Source organism: Melanostigma gelatinosum, assembly GCF_949748355.1.
Source record: "Melanostigma gelatinosum genome assembly, chromosome: 15".
NCBI lineage: Eukaryota > Metazoa > Chordata > Actinopteri > Perciformes > Zoarcidae > Melanostigma > Melanostigma gelatinosum.
The window spans coordinates 14758870-14774806 of NC_136648.1; the positions used below are offsets into that span (position 1 = coordinate 14758870).

The window sequence follows — 15937 nt, forward strand, 5'->3', positions numbered from 1 at the left end:
CTAATACTGTAACCTAGTGCCAAATTCATTCAAATATTAAGTTGCACATTCCTTTAAAAAAAAAAAAAAAATCAATTTAAGACTTTATATTTATGTTGAAAGAATAATCTCAAATGACAGACCAAGTGGCCTTTGATCCTAAATCTGTATATTGCTTTATGCAATCACAACAATGCCTTGACCACCTGAATGGGCTTTTTCTAGTCTATATGTAGTCAGCTACTTTGCCAAACGTATAATCACAGTCAGTGTTGAATGAGTATCATTTTGATTACGATTATTTGATAAACTAATGAAATCTTACTTTAAATAATGAATGTTGGGAAAATAAAATAAAAAAAACAGTGGAATTCATACAATTGTTGTAATATGTAACAAAAACATACATAAAAGAAGAAGAAGAAACTTCAAGGTAAAGTGGCATCTCTGTTTAATATAAAATGTCATGTGTTTGCGGTCTCAGTCTATACTGCCAACTGTTCACATTAAATGTGCTGAGTGAAGTGAGCCACTTACAACAGAAGATGAATCAATTATGTAACAGATCAGACAAATAGCCATGATGGTCTACGGCTTAGTTTTACACATTTGTGTAAATTATTAACTGCTAACTACTGGATAATATTTTTGGCCTTGTACTGAAGAATACTGCAACAAGTGGAAATGCTGCAGCCTACTGACCGATTGCAATGAATTTAAAGCTTTTGGTGCTACGTTCAAATTCTGTAACATATCAATGATGTCTTTATATTTTTTTATAATATCAAGTAGAGGAAAAATGACTTGGCCTGTTGAAAGTCACAATCTCCTCTTAGCACTCTACTCCACTCTTGAATCTGAACATGAAACCTGAGAATCACTATTTTCTTTCTCGTTTCATATCTTTAAACTGCAAGGGGACTACTTCATCATGTCGGCATCTCTCTGCCGACCGCACCCACACATGATCTTCCTTCACTTTAATAGCTGAGATGTGAAGCATTAAACGGCTCCTTGTATTCCCTTACAAAACAGTCTATCCCAGTGACCTCACTCTGCACCGGTGTGAGGATCAGAGGAGGGTGGTGGAGGCTGTTCAGCAGCTGATTAGACTTAAATATTGACCAATCGGGCTGTGGCTCACTGGCGCTTGTCCTTGACGGGTGTGTGTTCTTGTGTTTCTGCTGGGGCGGAAGGCAGCGGCGGAGCCAGCCACAGACAGAGGAGGATGATGAGATGACAGACGTGGAGGGCGGCGGAGCTGCTGTTTGTAGAGGGGTAGGTGTTCCACGAAAGCTCGATCAGACCCAGGATAAGAACCCTGAACGCAAGGAGAAAACAATATAGCATTAAACATTTGATCGAGCGTTTGGTGATGTGCTATGCTGTAGGTCTAAAACTAATCAAAAATATAACTTGTAGCTTAGTATATAGACGCCCTCTTACCTGAGCAGGTGGGCCAGCTTCTTGACTCCTCCGCTCCAGAGCAGGTAAGGCAGCGTGTGGAAGTACCAGACGTAGAACTGGTAGTGCAACGAACGACTGAAGCACATGCCAATGAAGTTAGAGCTGAACAGAATCAGCACCATCTGTGATTTTCTGTTAAGGTCTGATACATAAGCCAGGGAATACTAAAAAATATCATTTACTCTCTGACCAATATCATGCAGACACCCAGCAGTAAAAGCTATAATGACAATGCTGATTTGTCCTTTGAGGAACAACACAGGAGTAGATTCAAATGGAACAAAAGGATATGATCAACAGGGATCTTCTGAGCAGGTGTTTTCCTCTTGCTTGGCTCCTTGAGCAGTTCGAAGATGCTTTCTCCTGGCCTTGTAAGAGAAAATAGTTACTTTCAACAGAAAAGAAAATTGTAATTACACCTCAGATAAACTACTGACTGCTGTGTCGTGGAACAAAAACTGGCATGACTTTCATGACATTAACTCCTGATTTATTACAGCTCAAGTCAAACTAGAAGGCCAACGGTAACCTCGGCACAGCCAAAGTCTCTCTCACCTCTTCCAACGGCGGAAAGCAAAGAGCAGCAGGGCTAGCAGGTGGACAGTCAGCAGGAGCAAGTGGAAGTACCGATTCAAGAAGAACCACTCTGGCAGGAAGCGCCAGTTGACCGTCCACTTGAACATGAACTGACGGCCCAGGTCAAAGGCCTGGCTCATGTAACCCATGGGATTCTCCAGGAGGAAAGGCAGACCTAGCAGAAGCTGTGATTTTCAGAGATTTAGAGATGATGCTTGACCATACTGGACATTGTTCATGAAATATGCCAGTTAAACCATCGCTAGTTTTATGTCATAGGTCATCTTTTACCTGTATACCTGCACACAGACAAAGTTTGGGAATTGTCCGGATTAGACCAAACTCAGACAGGAGGAGCAAAAGTAGTCCCGGAGCAAAAAGGAGCACATTCATTTTCACAGACACTGCTAAACTGTCAGAAAGAGAGGAAGATTAGGTTGTTATTACATTATGCAACGCATGGCAAAACAAATAACTGTATGTTTGAATATTTACATCGATACATTACACAGCAGATAACTATTTCCTCCACAGAAAGCCATCACATGAAAAGCTGCATTGTGCTGTTAAGGAGTTCACACTTGCCTGTAAAGGCCGCAGCCCAGAGTCCAGTATCCATCCATGAAGAGGTTGACGGCTGCAAACAGCAGCATCATGGCCACAGGGTCATTAAAGAGACGCAGCACAAAGATGGAGTGTATCCGATAAGAAGCACAGCACACAAAGAAGAACACATAGGGAGGAACCTGGGAAAATTCAAAGAAATAAAGAAATATACAATTATGGCAATAAAAAGGGGAACTACACTTATTGTTGTTTCAACAAGAAATTGGGTATTGGCATATATTATAGACATATATACAGAATATTGAAGTTAAAAAGTACAGAGAAATAGTTTAATGCTAACTCAATGGCCTCACAAGCACAACACTACAGTTTAGTGATGTATCGCAGCAAATTGTATAAGGCCACATGGTAACTGAGGCTTTAGTTACACAGACTGACCTTCTTAGTGCGGTGGTACACCCTGAAGACGAGCAGCAGTGTGATGAGGTAGAAAGCAGCAAATATGTACTGGGCCAGACGGATGTTCACCCCACGGCTGGTAATGTAGTAGAGCGCTGTGAAGATGTAGACAAAGCCAGCCGGGTACCTGCAACAACGAGGTGCTGATTTATCCTGCACTGAAAACCACATGTAACTACAGGGTAGCGAGACCTACATCACATGAAACCTTTGAAACTCACACTAACGGGCCGGTGTCTCCTTTGAGCTCGGTGTAGTCGTAGGTACCATTGATGACTCCCTCTACTTCATCCATGTAGGCTTTCCAGTCTATTTCGGTGTCTGCAGTAAAGAGCAGGAATTGGGGATTGTGAGCGATGGGGAAGGTTACCGTCAGTGCTGTGTTGTTTTATATATATATATATATATATATACATATATATACATATACACACACTGTACCAACATCATCGTTTTTTTCTCTACTGAATATAATACATTTTCTTTGGCTATACTTTTTTTTAAATATGACAAATGCCAATCAAATATCTTGGTCCAAAGTCCTATAACAAATTATTTGACATCCAAAAACCCAAAGTCTTCATCTTTTGATATGGAACCTCCATATCAATAAAACCAGCTCGTTGCATTTGTGAAGCTGCAAATTGGTGGTTCATAATTGACAAAAACACTTCATCAATATCATATCATAAACTCTGTCAGCATGACTAGTGCTGTCAACTAGTGCTGAAATGGTTAGTTCATTGATCAGTGAGCCATATTGTGTGTGAAATATCATTTTAGTTAGTTAACAAGTAGAAAATGTCAAACATTCACTGGCTCCAGCTTCCCAACTGTGAACATTTGCAGTTTTTTTATTTATTTAATAGCTTTAGATTCTGGACTGTTGATGGGACGAACCAAGAAAACAGAAGTTTTGATCACAATTGACATTTTAAAGAATTTATTGATTGATCCAAATGAATTGATGAGATTAATTAACAAATCAATTATTATTAATTGTGAGAGCCTTATATCAGACAAATAAGTACATTTGTCAAAATAAACTATGACATAATCATGCTTGGAATACACGAGTTAACGTATGTTGTCAGTGGGCGGTACCATGCTTCTGCAAATTCACGATTAACGTTGTTGTCATTAAAAGTAGCTTGTTTAGCTGCATGTTTTTGAAAAATAATAAATGGCGTTCAGCACTGTAACAGAACAGACGATCGTATGTGTTCATGGAAGGGCAGAAAATTCCCTTTGACAGGTGGCTGACTAAGTTAGTTTGCTAATGCTAGCTACTTAGCGTTCAGATACGTTCAGAACAATGACAAAGCACCATAGCATGTTAACTAGCCGCGCAGCTACTTACATGCTACTTTCTGTATGACCCACACATTGATCCCGATCTCTAGGAACCACAACACTGAGACGACCAGTAACGTGTATTCCGTCTTGAACAGGACCATATGTTTGTCCTGCCACAGCGTGTGAAGTTTCCCCCACAGTGCGGACGGGGAACCCGGAGATTTTCTCCGCACACCTCCTACCATCTCGGCGGCGTATGAAGCGACCACAGTGGCTGCGACGGAGAGAGAGAGAGACTGCAACGGACATGCGCAGTAATACGGAGTCCTGCAACGTCATCATCTACGTCACGTGACATGGCAACAACACCGGTCAACCGAATATGTCAACTTGAGAGCAGCTTGGTTTCTCTGACAGGTACAAAAACTAATTTATAATTAATCGTACTAGACAGTGAAGACATTTATACACCATGTACTGTTGCTCACATGGTTGAATAACGCTAATGTCATAAAAAGTGGTTCGAGGTCACTACTTCTTCCCCTGTCTCATTGTAGCGTTGGTTGCTAGCAGCTAACTTTAGCGAACCAATATTTTAATTAGTATTCTCACTGAAATACTCGATGTGACAAGCGGTACGCTCACATGATATACAATGTGCCATGTTTTCAAAAGTTCAAAGTTTGCTTTATTGTCAATTCCACAATGTACAGGGGACATACAGGGGAGTTGAAAAGACGTTTCTCTCTAGTCCAACATGAACATATAAAGTGAATACAGTGCAATAGATTAAAAAACATTTAGACAATAAATATAACGTTATATAATAAGAGAAAAAAAAAAAGCTATCAATCTGTATTCAGCAGCAGTTGGACATGGGGAGTCTTAAAAGAGAGGAGGGAGAGATTTTAGAGAGTTCAGCTTCCTAACAGCCTGGTGGACGAAGCTGTTTGAGAGTCTGGTGGTGCGAGCACGGAGGCTCCGGTATCTTCTCCCAGAGGGCAGGAGGCTGAAGAGACTGTGTGAGGGGTGGCTGGAGTCGCGCACAATCATGGTCACTTTGCGGATGAGGCGAGTGTCATATATGTCCTGCAGGGAGGTTTTAATGGCACTTTTAACAAAGGCAGTATCGTTGACTTTACGTTGGGACTGCTGCAAATACCAAGCTAGTTAGCGTAACATAGGTACATTTAATTGCAAAACATGTGGTTGCTATTCCTTGTCAACTGACATATTTTGAATGTCAACACCAAGAAGCTACACCACACTAAACAGCTGACAAATTCATTAATGCAAGGGGTAAATTCAAATTCCATGATACCCAAGTGTAAAGTTTGACATGTATAATTTTCCTTTATTTATTTCTAGCTCTGTTTGCAACTTTGCAATAATTATTGAAGTGTCTGATTCCATTGCTCATCACTTTCCATCAGTAGGACTTGATGCTGTCTGCATGTTCCTCACATGACAGCTTACATGTGCTACATTTGGGGTTGATGATGACCAACTTAGAGCACTATGAGGTGCTTTATAGACTTATACACTGCATTGAGTCCCTTTTAAAAATGCGCAGCAACATGCACTTTTTTGTCATCATTGATAGGACATAAAGCCATCTTTTTTTTCTTTTTTTTTTTACCTTTGTACAGGTTGGCAGCGACAGGAGGTTCAGAGGGAATGGATGGATTTCCTATGGAGGTTACAGAGGCAGTGTGTCTTGGGGCCAGCCTTGCCCTCTCAGGCATCTGTTACTATCTCTATAGGAAGAGCCGGACGACACTAGATAAACTTGACGTAAGTTGTTTTTCATGTGTAATCAATATGATCTTACATGCGTTTTTATTGTTTTATTTTGAAAGTTTAAGTTTGTGTTTTCATGTTGTTCAAGCCATCGGGAGGAATGGGATTAGTTGTGAAACCATGTAAACAATCTTTAGCTTTCACACACTGCTTGAAATCCTTTCTGTCACTACAGTATGTGCACTACATATACAGTTTGTGTACTACATATACAGTGTGTACATGTGCGTTATGTTCTCAGGATGCTCCACACTTCACCATAGATGGAAAACTCAAAGACATCTTGAAAGTTACTCCAGGAGCGTGTCTGCAGTATGCTGTCATTGAAGGTAAACAGGGTGTCACAGATTTATTTACATTGAAAAATGTGTATGGTGTCCTTGTCTCTTATTATCTATCATGTGTATATGCATACTGTAGGTGCTGTGCAACCAGCAGGTGAGCCTCTGACAAGCCACTTCCAAAAAGAATTTGTCGGAGTGTTGCAGAAATTCCTGTTGAGAGAACACAGGCTGGTGTGGAACAGCCTATCACGCACTTGGTGAGAAATCTATCAAGACAAAAATACCAAGCATTGTTATGATAGCATACGTGATACTTCCTCTTTACCTTTACGTGACAGTGGACAGTTTAACGTTAACTATCACAGTGTGAAATAAAGTTGAATTGACGATCGTCCGCTGACAATAATCTGTAAAATATGCGATCAGGACATCGTCATTCATGCTTTTCTAGTCCCAGATCTTTGATAATGTTACATAGTAAACAACTAATCTGTGTTTAAATTCACAAGATGAGAACAAAGGTTCCGGTCAGTTAGATTATGATGCGTTCAGGCGCTGTTCAGTGAAAATTTGTGTTGGACGAAGGTAAATTATAACGTCATCATGATGTATTCACATGTCATCTCGTAAAATGTAGTGTTGCTGAGAAACTTGAAGAAATCCAGTTGTTTGAAGGAGACGTTTTCACAACAATATCAATAGATATTAAAGATGAATTATGAGCTGTTTAACTTCCTAACACTAGCTCTAAGCAGCTTATACATCATTAAAACTACGAATGACAGAATTAGTTTTAATCAATAAAAATACAATCTTTTATTTCTCTTGTCTTTTAATAAAAAAAAAAAAAATTAGAATAATAATACATTTTTAAAATGCGTTAACGCACGATAAAATAATTGTCGGCGTTAATTAATGAATGCGTTAACGCGAAAATAACGCATTAACTTGCCAGCATTAATTATTTTGCCTTTTTTGGCACTTTCGTAAACTGGATATTTTGGAGCTCTCAGAAATATCTGAGCTTCTATGGTTATCCCATATAAGATGACTTGGCTTTGGACTCTTCTGTTTGGATCTGATAATAGTCAAATGATGCTACTTAGTTTCCTCCAATTGTTTGTATATTTATGTTGCAATGAGGCAACCCCAAATTTCCAATGTATATTTTGTCTTTGTCATCGTATGTGTAGACTAAAAAGACCTCATGTTCCTCCCTCTACATGTCGCAGGACGGACAGTGAACGAGTCTTGCACCACAGAGTGAATGCAGTGCCCTTTGTGTTAGTGGGATCAAATGAGACCACCGTCAGAGTCCTGTGCCCTCTGCAGGCCTCCGGACTCTACATGGAGACTACACACGAGAAGTTCCACCAAGTCAACTACGGCTTGGGTGACATCATAGGACAATACCTCAGCGGGGAGAAGCTTAAAGGGCAACTGGAGACCGAGGAAATGCTCAAAGTAAGTTGTTAGATGAGATACTAACGTTGTTAATATCTATAACTCGTATCTATAACTTTTTTTGCTAATCACAAGGGCAGATATGAATAAAAACGGATCTTAATGATACATTCCACGAATATTCCCCTCTTTTTCCAGGTGGGCACAACTCTTACCGCCGTGGGTGAGTTGATACTGGAAATGGACGGGACTCTGAATCTCCGACCCCCTTCAAATGGCTCACAGTACTTTTTGAGCAATACGGACTTTGACACCCTGGTGGGAGAGCAAGTGAGCACGGCTCTGCGGTGGAAGGCGCTGGCCATCGCCTCTGCTTTGGCAGGGGCAGCATTACTCCTCTGGGTCGGCCGACGCTACTACTATCACCTAAAAGTTGGCTGGGAGAGGGAGCAGGAGAGGAGGGAATTTGAGAGACTGCAAAATGAAGGCCCGAGAGCACGTGCTTCAGGACCGGGCCCTGAGACTCCTCAAGATGGGGAAGAGGAACACATAGAAAATGCCTGTGTGATTTGCCTCAGTCAGCCACGTAACTGTATTCTGTTGGACTGTGGGCATGTGTGCTGCTGCCACAGCTGCTACCAGGCTTTTCCACACCGCCGATGCCCCATATGTAGAGAAAGCGTCACGCGAGTGGTGCCTCTTTACCATGTCTGAGGCACCTGTGTGATCACATGGCCTCAGTGGAGCGTCACCACGACACAAACTGTACTACGGCTTTACACCTCAAAGGTCTAAAGTGCTGCACTTAAACCTTAAAAAGGCCAACGGTAACTTTTTGAAAAAATGATTACTGTAAAACAAAAAAAACCCACAATGAAGTTTTTTTTTAAAATATTGTGCAAACACTTTGTCCACTGCAGAGTTTCAGTGAGGTATTTTATCTGTAATTGTATATGAGGAATAAAGGTGTAATTGAAAATGTTGCAGAAATGTTCACTCTCCTCTACATGTCTGTTCTGTGCCTTATTCTGGTCATGTATGTGGCTGCTGCCATGAAGACTGAAGTGTATGAATCTAAATAACTTAAGCCTGGTCAGAGTAAGCTACGCTTTTGTTTCATCCACTTTCAGTCAAATAGTGGACGACCGAGGAGGTCAACGATCAGACTCACCTGCGTCAGGCGGCTCCGACAGATGGTCAGTCTGGCGCAGGCTCGGTCAAGTCTTGCGGGAAATAGCCGTGGCGTTGCCCTTGGCCAACATCGTGGCCCGTAGGAGTGGAGGCGGGCCCTGCGGGCCGCAGCGCTCCCGGAGGCATGGTGCCTGGGAGTGTGTCACTATACACCATGCATAATTTTGGCCTATTTCTTGGCGGCCGGTGGCTAGTTGGTTCTGGAGGCCGCAGTAGCCTTATGGATGGAAGAGGGAAGACCCGAGCGCTCCTCTGCGCTTTACGGTCACCTGTCGAGAGGCTTCTTTAGCTGTTGTAGGAAGTTTTCCACGAGTTTGAACGAGTCTTGCACCACAGAGTGAATGCAGCGCTGGCCATCGCCTCTGCTTTGGCAGGGGCAGCAGTACTCCTCTGGGTCGGCCGACGCTACTACCATCGTCTAAAAGTTGGCTGGGAGCAGGAGAGGAGGGAGTTAGAAAGACTGCAAAATGAAAATGCCTGTGTGATTTGCCTCAGTCAGCCACGTAACTGTGTTCTGTTGGACTGTGGGCATGTGTGCTGCTGCCGCAGCTGCTTCCAGGCTTTGCCACACCGCCGATGTCCCATATGTCGACAAAGAATCACACAAGTGGTGCCTATTTTCCATGCCTGAGGCACCCATGTGATCACATGGCCACCAGTAGCATTTGATTTGTTTAATTTAATTATTGGGAGAATGCAAAGACAGAACAGCAAAAGAGTGAATAATCTCACACGGGCCTTTGGAGAGAGTGAATGCTACTAAAATGCTGTAAATCTGGACCCAGCTCACATCTCGTGATGGGTACCGAAACCACATAAATGTGCACCGGTGCCAAATTATAAAAAAATGTAATATTGATCATCTCAGACGTTTTATCTGTACTTTTTAATGTCAGTGATCATCTGCTCTCTGTGTCGCTCCTCCACACACACTGAGCAAAGTCATCTTACAGCAGATGGTTGAAGATTACTGGAGTTAACGACAGTTACTGTAATGCAATAAAACCTTTGTGAGTAAAAAGCAAATACTTTATCAATACACCTGTTATTTTAATCTGCTCTGTCTCACAGCCTCGATGTTGAAGCACAGCATGCTAGGTCGGCTAATAACAAATTTGTTGAGGATTTAATGTTCTAACTGGAGCCACAATCCACCAGGAAACAAGGCTACAATCACTTGTGCTGATTATTTAACCAGGAAGTTATTTAAAGTTGATTGCTGATGATTGCCACGGTTCTAAACAAAGAAAGAAAGAGATTACAACATCTTGCTCAAATCATAAAGTAGGCCTTTAAATCATGCCACATTAAAGTAACATAAATATGGTCTATGAATATAATTATTACCTTAACTTAACTACTACTTCATCATATATTACAAAACAAATTAGATGAAAGATGATACGTTAATCATCTGAAATACGTATAAACCTAATAATAGAAACAACTGAAGTTAGCCCGCAATTAGCTTGTTGACAAAAACGAGTGGCCATACCATTATAATTCGGCCTTTTTTAATAAACTAATTACAACTACCAACAGTCATGCCTTCAATGACCTTAATGTATTGTCATATAATGTCAAATAACGACAAATAAAGGCTAAACTACGGCGGAATCCGCTCCGAAAGAGTGGCAGCTGCCACAAGATGCTAGTGGCAGCAGTCGCAAACAGTGAAAACGGTCGCGAAAAGTAGTGGCAGGTACCATAAAACAGTGGTAACTGTTGCAACAACTTGTGGCACACTGTATATATATCTATATACTGCGTGTATATATCCAAGTCAATAGGTTATATGGATTGCTATCACTCTAAACAGTACAATGCATATCCATCCAAATTTATAATTTGCATTCCTTTAGTCTGCAGCGTGAAAGTGTTTATCGTTGCCATGGGCAACAGGTATCAACTGAAGTTAGCCCGCAATTAGCTTGTTGACAAAAACGAGTGGCCATACCATTATAATTCAGCCTTTTTTTAATAAACTAATTACAACTACCAACAGTCATGCCTTCAATGACCTTAATGTATTGTCATATAATGTCAAATAACGACAAATAAAGGCTAAACTACGGCGGAATCCGCTCCGAAAGAGTGGCAGCTGCCACAAGATGCTAGTGGCAGCAGTCGCAAACAGTGAAAACGGTCGCGAAAAGTAGTGGCAGGTACCACAAAACGGTGGTAACTGTTGCAACAACTTGTGGCACACTGTATATATATCTATATAATGCGTGTATATATCCAAGTCAATAGGTTATATGGATTGCTATCACTCTAAACAGTACAATGCATATCCATCCATATTTATAATTTGCATTCCTTTAGTCTGCAGCGTGAAAGTGTTTATCGTTGCCATGGGCAACAGGTATCAACTGAAGTTAGCCCGCAATTAGCTTGTTGACAAAAACGAGTGGCCATACCATTATAATTCGGCCTTTTTTAATAAACTAATTACAACTACCAACAGTCATGTCTTCAATGACCTTAATGTATTGTCACATAATGTCAAATAACGATAAATAAAGGCTAAACTACCGCGGAATCCGCTCCGAAATGCTGGCAGCTGCAACAAGATGCTAGTGGCAGCTGCCACATACAGTGGCAATCACTTCCTGTTGCAAGCTCAGCTGCCACGGAAAGTCGTGGCAGCTGAGCTTGCAACAGGAAGTGCCTGTACTAGCTGCCGCTGCCACGATTTGAGCTTGCCCTTTCTCCCGTTTCGGACAAACTCCGCACAGTGTGTTGTTGTAGAGTGTGTTGTTCTTGTTGTTGTTAATGTTGTTGCTGGATGTGCCTATTTTTAAAATGTCTTGTTGTGGCTGAATCTGCTATCTGCTGATCTTTTAATACACAAGTTGACCTACTATGCTACCATAGGCTGTAAAAAAACAAACAAAAACAAATGTGACCCCCCCCCCAAAGCAACGTAAGGCCCCCCCGCAAATCAGTGCCTGGAGCCGGGCCTGCATACCATAACGCTTTGTCCACCACCCTCATCCGTCATTATACGTTACAGGGAAGACAAAGTGTTCCCAAACTTGCGACTGAAATGACGCCGCGGCTTCTGACGTTCCTCCGCTCGCCATGACTTCACCGTTAAATGCTTCTAAGCTGCTCCGGTCACGTGAACACACTACTGCTTTATATCTGTTCACTGACACTCTGCACTGATATTCGGGGACTTGTTACTTGAAAAGGAACAGCAGCAGTAGAACTTTATTACACACTATGATGATTACGCTGTAAAAAAAGAAAAAAAATACTCGATTGATCCGCGGTTCACAAGTGATCCGAACCGTGAGGGTTGATCCGAACCGTGAGGGCTGATCCGAACCGTGAGGGCTGATCCGAACGGATCACGTATCGATCCGTGACACCACTAGTTTTAATCAATAAAAATACAATCTTTTATTTCCTTATCATTTGAATTGTAAATTGTTATGAAGAACAAAAAACATTACAAATTACTACAACAAAGTAAAGGATAGCATGTAACATTTCTGATGGTTTAAACTGACTTCAGAGCGGTTTAAATGATTTTTGGGGCGGTGGCAAAAAAACATAGTCTGGAGCCTCGTAGACCAGCTGCTATAATCAAACAAAGGGATCTGTATCTGCTGATTTGGATCTTCAATGATCGGCAAAAAAACGTAAACAAGGATCTCTAAAAGTTATATTTGCTTCTTTTTTTCTTTTGTGCTGATCCGATTTTTAGACTAGTTACTTAATAACTAGTGCTGGGCAAGTTAACGCGTTATTATCGCGTTAAAGCATTAATTAATTAACGCCGACAATTATATTATCGCGCGTTAACGCGGTTTTTTTAAAATTTATTATTAAGCAACATTTTTAACAAACGAACCAGGCAGCAAGCAGTGAACAGCTGTGTTCATGTGGTGTCACTTCCTTATTCCTTAAAATTATAATAATAATACATTAAAAAAATGCGTTAACGCACGATAAAATAATTGTCGGCGTTAATTACTGAATGCGTTAACGCGAAAATAACGCGTTAACTTGCCCAGCACTGATTATTTTGCACTTTCGTAAACTGGATATTTTGGAGCTCTCAGAAATATCTGAGCTTCTATGGTTATCCCATATAAGATGACTTGGCTTTGGACTCTTCTGTTTGGATCTGATAATAGTCAAATGATGCCACTTAGTTTCCTCCAATTGTTTGTATATTTATGTTACAATGAGGCAACCCCAAATTTCTAATGTATATTTTGTCTTTGTCATCGTATGTGTAGACTAAAAAGAACTCATGTTCCTCCCTCTACATGTCGCAGGACGGACAGTGAACGAGTCTTGCACCACAGAGTGAATGCAGCGCTGGCCATCGCCTCTGCTTTGGCAGGGGCAGCAGTACTCCTCTGGGTCGGCCGACGCTACTACGATCACCTAAAAGATGGCTGGGAGCAGGAGAGGAGGGAATTAGAAAGACTGCAAAATGAAAATGCCTGTGTGATTTGCCTCAGTCAGCCACGTAACTGTGTTCTGTTGGACTGTGGGCATGTGTGCTGCTGCCGCAGCTGCTTCCAGGCTTTGCAACAACGCCGATGTCCCATGTGTAGAGAAAGAATCACACAAGTGGTGCCTATTTTCCATGCCTGAGGCACCTGTGTGATCACACAGGTGAAAATATTCCTTTATGTTCATGTTTCCTTTATGAAACAAAGTAACTGATAGATATAGCTGATCTGTATTATAGCATCAGCAAATTAAGTCATGTTACTGTACTGCATTTGATTCACAACGTACAACACAAGAAGACTGAAGGTTTGACCATTTTCACAGTAGACGACGGTGAGACACATGGCTACCTCTACACTGCCCCTCGACCCTCCTAACCCAAAATCATTTAGATCCGAGATGTTTATTGAAGCCAATCTGTCATTGAAGCCTGTTCAGTGTGTCCGAGTTTGGTTGGTGCAGAATACAAGTACTGTATATCAATACATATATATCTACACCTTAATGTATAATAGTGAATGTATGATGAATTGAAAGCCAATGTATTTTCAAAGCTGCCCAAAAGGATTTTGCAGATGTCCGTCTTTGTGCGTGAAATGAAACTCCTTTATTTCCCCTCACCATTCCGTTTGCCATTTCATCCTCATGCATTTGAAAATCTAGCCTATTTTTTTATACAAGAGTTGAACTGAAACTGCCAAAAAAAAAAAAAAAGAATGTATGCAAAACATTCTGTAATACTTTCTGTTCAATTCACGGCCGGACAGCCATGTTAACCTATGATAAACTGATGTACAACTTTTCCTATTTATGGACCATGTCGTCAGACATCGCTTCTATTCATTTTGAGTGACTGCTCTTTTTGTACTTTGTCCATTTATAAAAATTGTTTAAAATGTTTATACTTGATTTTCAAACTGCCTTTTTTGTACATTTAACTTTATAATCAAACAAGTGCAAGCTTTCCCCATGGTGTCTTGACGACCATATTGTTGTAAAGTCTGCAATTGTGTGCTAGCTTTATGATAAGAAATATCAGCCTATATTGATGGTTACAAATTATTGTGTGGGTGTGCATGTGCAATCCCTTAAAATGATAATAATAATACATTAAAAAAATGCGTTAACGCACGATAAAATAATTGTCGGCGTTAATTAATGAATGCGTTAACGCGAAAATAACGCGTTAACTTGCCCAGCACTGATTATTTTGCACTTTCGTAAACTGGATATTTTGGAGCTCTCAGAAATATCTGAGCTTCTATGGTTATCCCATATAAGATGACTTGGCTTTGGACTCTTCTGTTTGGATCTGATAATAGTCAAATGATGCCACTTAGTTTCCTCCAATTGTTTGTATATTTATGTTACAATGAGGCAACCCCAAATTTCCAATGTATATTTTGTCTTTGTCATCGTATGTGTAGACTAAAAAGAACTCATGTTCCTCCCTCTACATGTCGCAGGACGGACAGTGAACGAGTCTTGCACCACAGAGTGAATGCAGTGCCCTTTGTGTTAGTGGGATCAAATGAGACCACCGTCAGAGTCCTGTGCCCTCTGCAGGCCTCCGGACTCTACATGGAGACTACACACGAGAAGTTCCACCAAGTCAACTACGGCTTGGGTGACATCATAGGACAATACCTCAGCGGGGAGAAGCTTAAAGGGCAACTGGAGACCGAGGAAATGCTCAAAGTAAGTTGTTAGATGAGATACTAACGTTGTTAATATCTATAACTCGTATCTATAACTTTTTTTGCTAATCACAAGGGCAGATATGAATAAAAACGGATCTTAATGATACATTCCACGAATATTCCCCTCTTTTTCCAGGTGGGCACAACTCTTACCGCCGTGGGTGAGTTGATACTGGAAATGGACGGGACTCTGAATCTCCGACCCCCTTCAAATGGCTCACAGTACTTTTTGAGCAATACGGACTTTGACACCCTGGTGGGAGAGCAAGTGAGCACGGCTCTGCGGTGGAAGGCGCTGGCCATCGCCTCTGCTTTGGCAGGGGCAGCATTACTCCTCTGGGTCGGCCGACGCTACTACTATCACCTAAAAGTTGGCTGGGAGAGGGAGCAGGAGAGGAGGGAATTTGAGAGACTGCAAAATGAAGGCCCGAGAGCACGTGCTTCAGGACCGGGCCCTGAGACTCCTCAAGATGGGGAAGAGGAACACATAGAAAATGCCTGTGTGAATACAGTGCAATAGATTAAAAAACATTTAGACAATAAATATAACGTTATATAATAAGAGAGAAAAAAAAAAAGCTATCAATCTGTATTCAGCAGCAGTTGGACATGGGGAGTCTTAAAAGAGAGGAGGGATAGATTTTAGAGAGTTCAGCTTCCTAACAGCCTGGTGGACGAAGCTGTTTGAGAGTCTGGTGGTGCGAGCACGGAGGCTCCGGTATCTTCTCCCAGAGGGCA

At 41.4% G+C, this 15937-nt stretch overlaps 3 protein-coding genes across 3 annotated transcripts; 2 read left to right on the plus strand and 1 right to left on the minus strand.

Moving 5' to 3' along the window:
• Positions 1–419: 419 nt before the first annotated feature.
• alg3 (ALG3 alpha-1,3- mannosyltransferase) lies at positions 420–4613 on the minus strand. Its single transcript, XM_079285757.1, has 9 exons — positions 4409–4613; positions 3270–3369; positions 3028–3175; positions 2608–2768; positions 2314–2434; positions 2002–2207; positions 1737–1814; positions 1426–1569; positions 420–1300 (listed from the first exon to the last, which is right to left on the minus strand). The coding sequence occupies exons 1-9, from the start codon at positions 4587–4589 to the stop codon at positions 1120–1122; spliced, it is 1320 nt and encodes a 439-aa protein (XP_079141883.1). The 5' UTR covers positions 4590–4613; the 3' UTR covers positions 420–1119.
• Positions 4614–4689: 76 nt separating this feature from the next.
• Positions 4690–8730, plus strand: LOC306788721 (mitochondrial ubiquitin ligase activator of nfkb 1-A-like). The gene is made up of 6 exons (XM_079284328.1): positions 4690–4761; positions 5994–6138; positions 6386–6473; positions 6565–6685; positions 7661–7892; positions 8031–8730. The coding sequence occupies exons 2-6, from the start codon at positions 6022–6024 to the stop codon at positions 8544–8546; spliced, it is 1074 nt and encodes a 357-aa protein (XP_079140454.1). The 5' UTR covers positions 4690–4761; positions 5994–6021; the 3' UTR covers positions 8547–8730.
• Positions 8731–14316: 5586 nt separating this feature from the next.
• LOC306789833 (mitochondrial ubiquitin ligase activator of nfkb 1-A-like) lies at positions 14317–15719 on the plus strand (the record flags this gene model as incomplete). The annotated part of the gene is made up of 3 exons (XM_079285900.1): positions 14317–14321; positions 14966–15197; positions 15336–15719. 3 exons carry the CDS (start codon positions 14317–14319, stop codon positions 15717–15719), a joined length of 621 nt encoding a protein of 206 aa, XP_079142026.1.
• Between the last annotated feature and the right edge of the window lie 218 nt (positions 15720–15937).

Coding starts and splice junctions, on each gene's coding strand:
- alg3 (XM_079285757.1), bottom strand. CDS start 4,589: ATGGTAGGAGGTGTGCGGAGAAAATCTCCGGGTTCCCCGTCCGCACTG. Junction 3,370..4,408: donor GGTCATACAGAAAGTAGCAT/GTAAGTAGCTGC, acceptor TCTTTACTGCAG/ACACCGAAATAGACTGGAAA. Junction 1,301..1,425: donor AAGCTGGCCCACCTGCTCAG/GTAAGAGGGCGT, acceptor CCTTGCGTTCAG/GGTTCTTATCCTGGGTCTGA.
- LOC306788721 (XM_079284328.1), top strand. CDS start 6,022: ATGGATGGATTTCCTATGGAGGTTACAGAGGCAGTGTGTCTTGGGGCC. Junction 6,474..6,564: donor GCAGTATGCTGTCATTGAAG/GTAAACAGGGTG, acceptor TGCATACTGTAG/GTGCTGTGCAACCAGCAGGT. Junction 7,893..8,030: donor AGACCGAGGAAATGCTCAAA/GTAAGTTGTTAG, acceptor CTCTTTTTCCAG/GTGGGCACAACTCTTACCGC.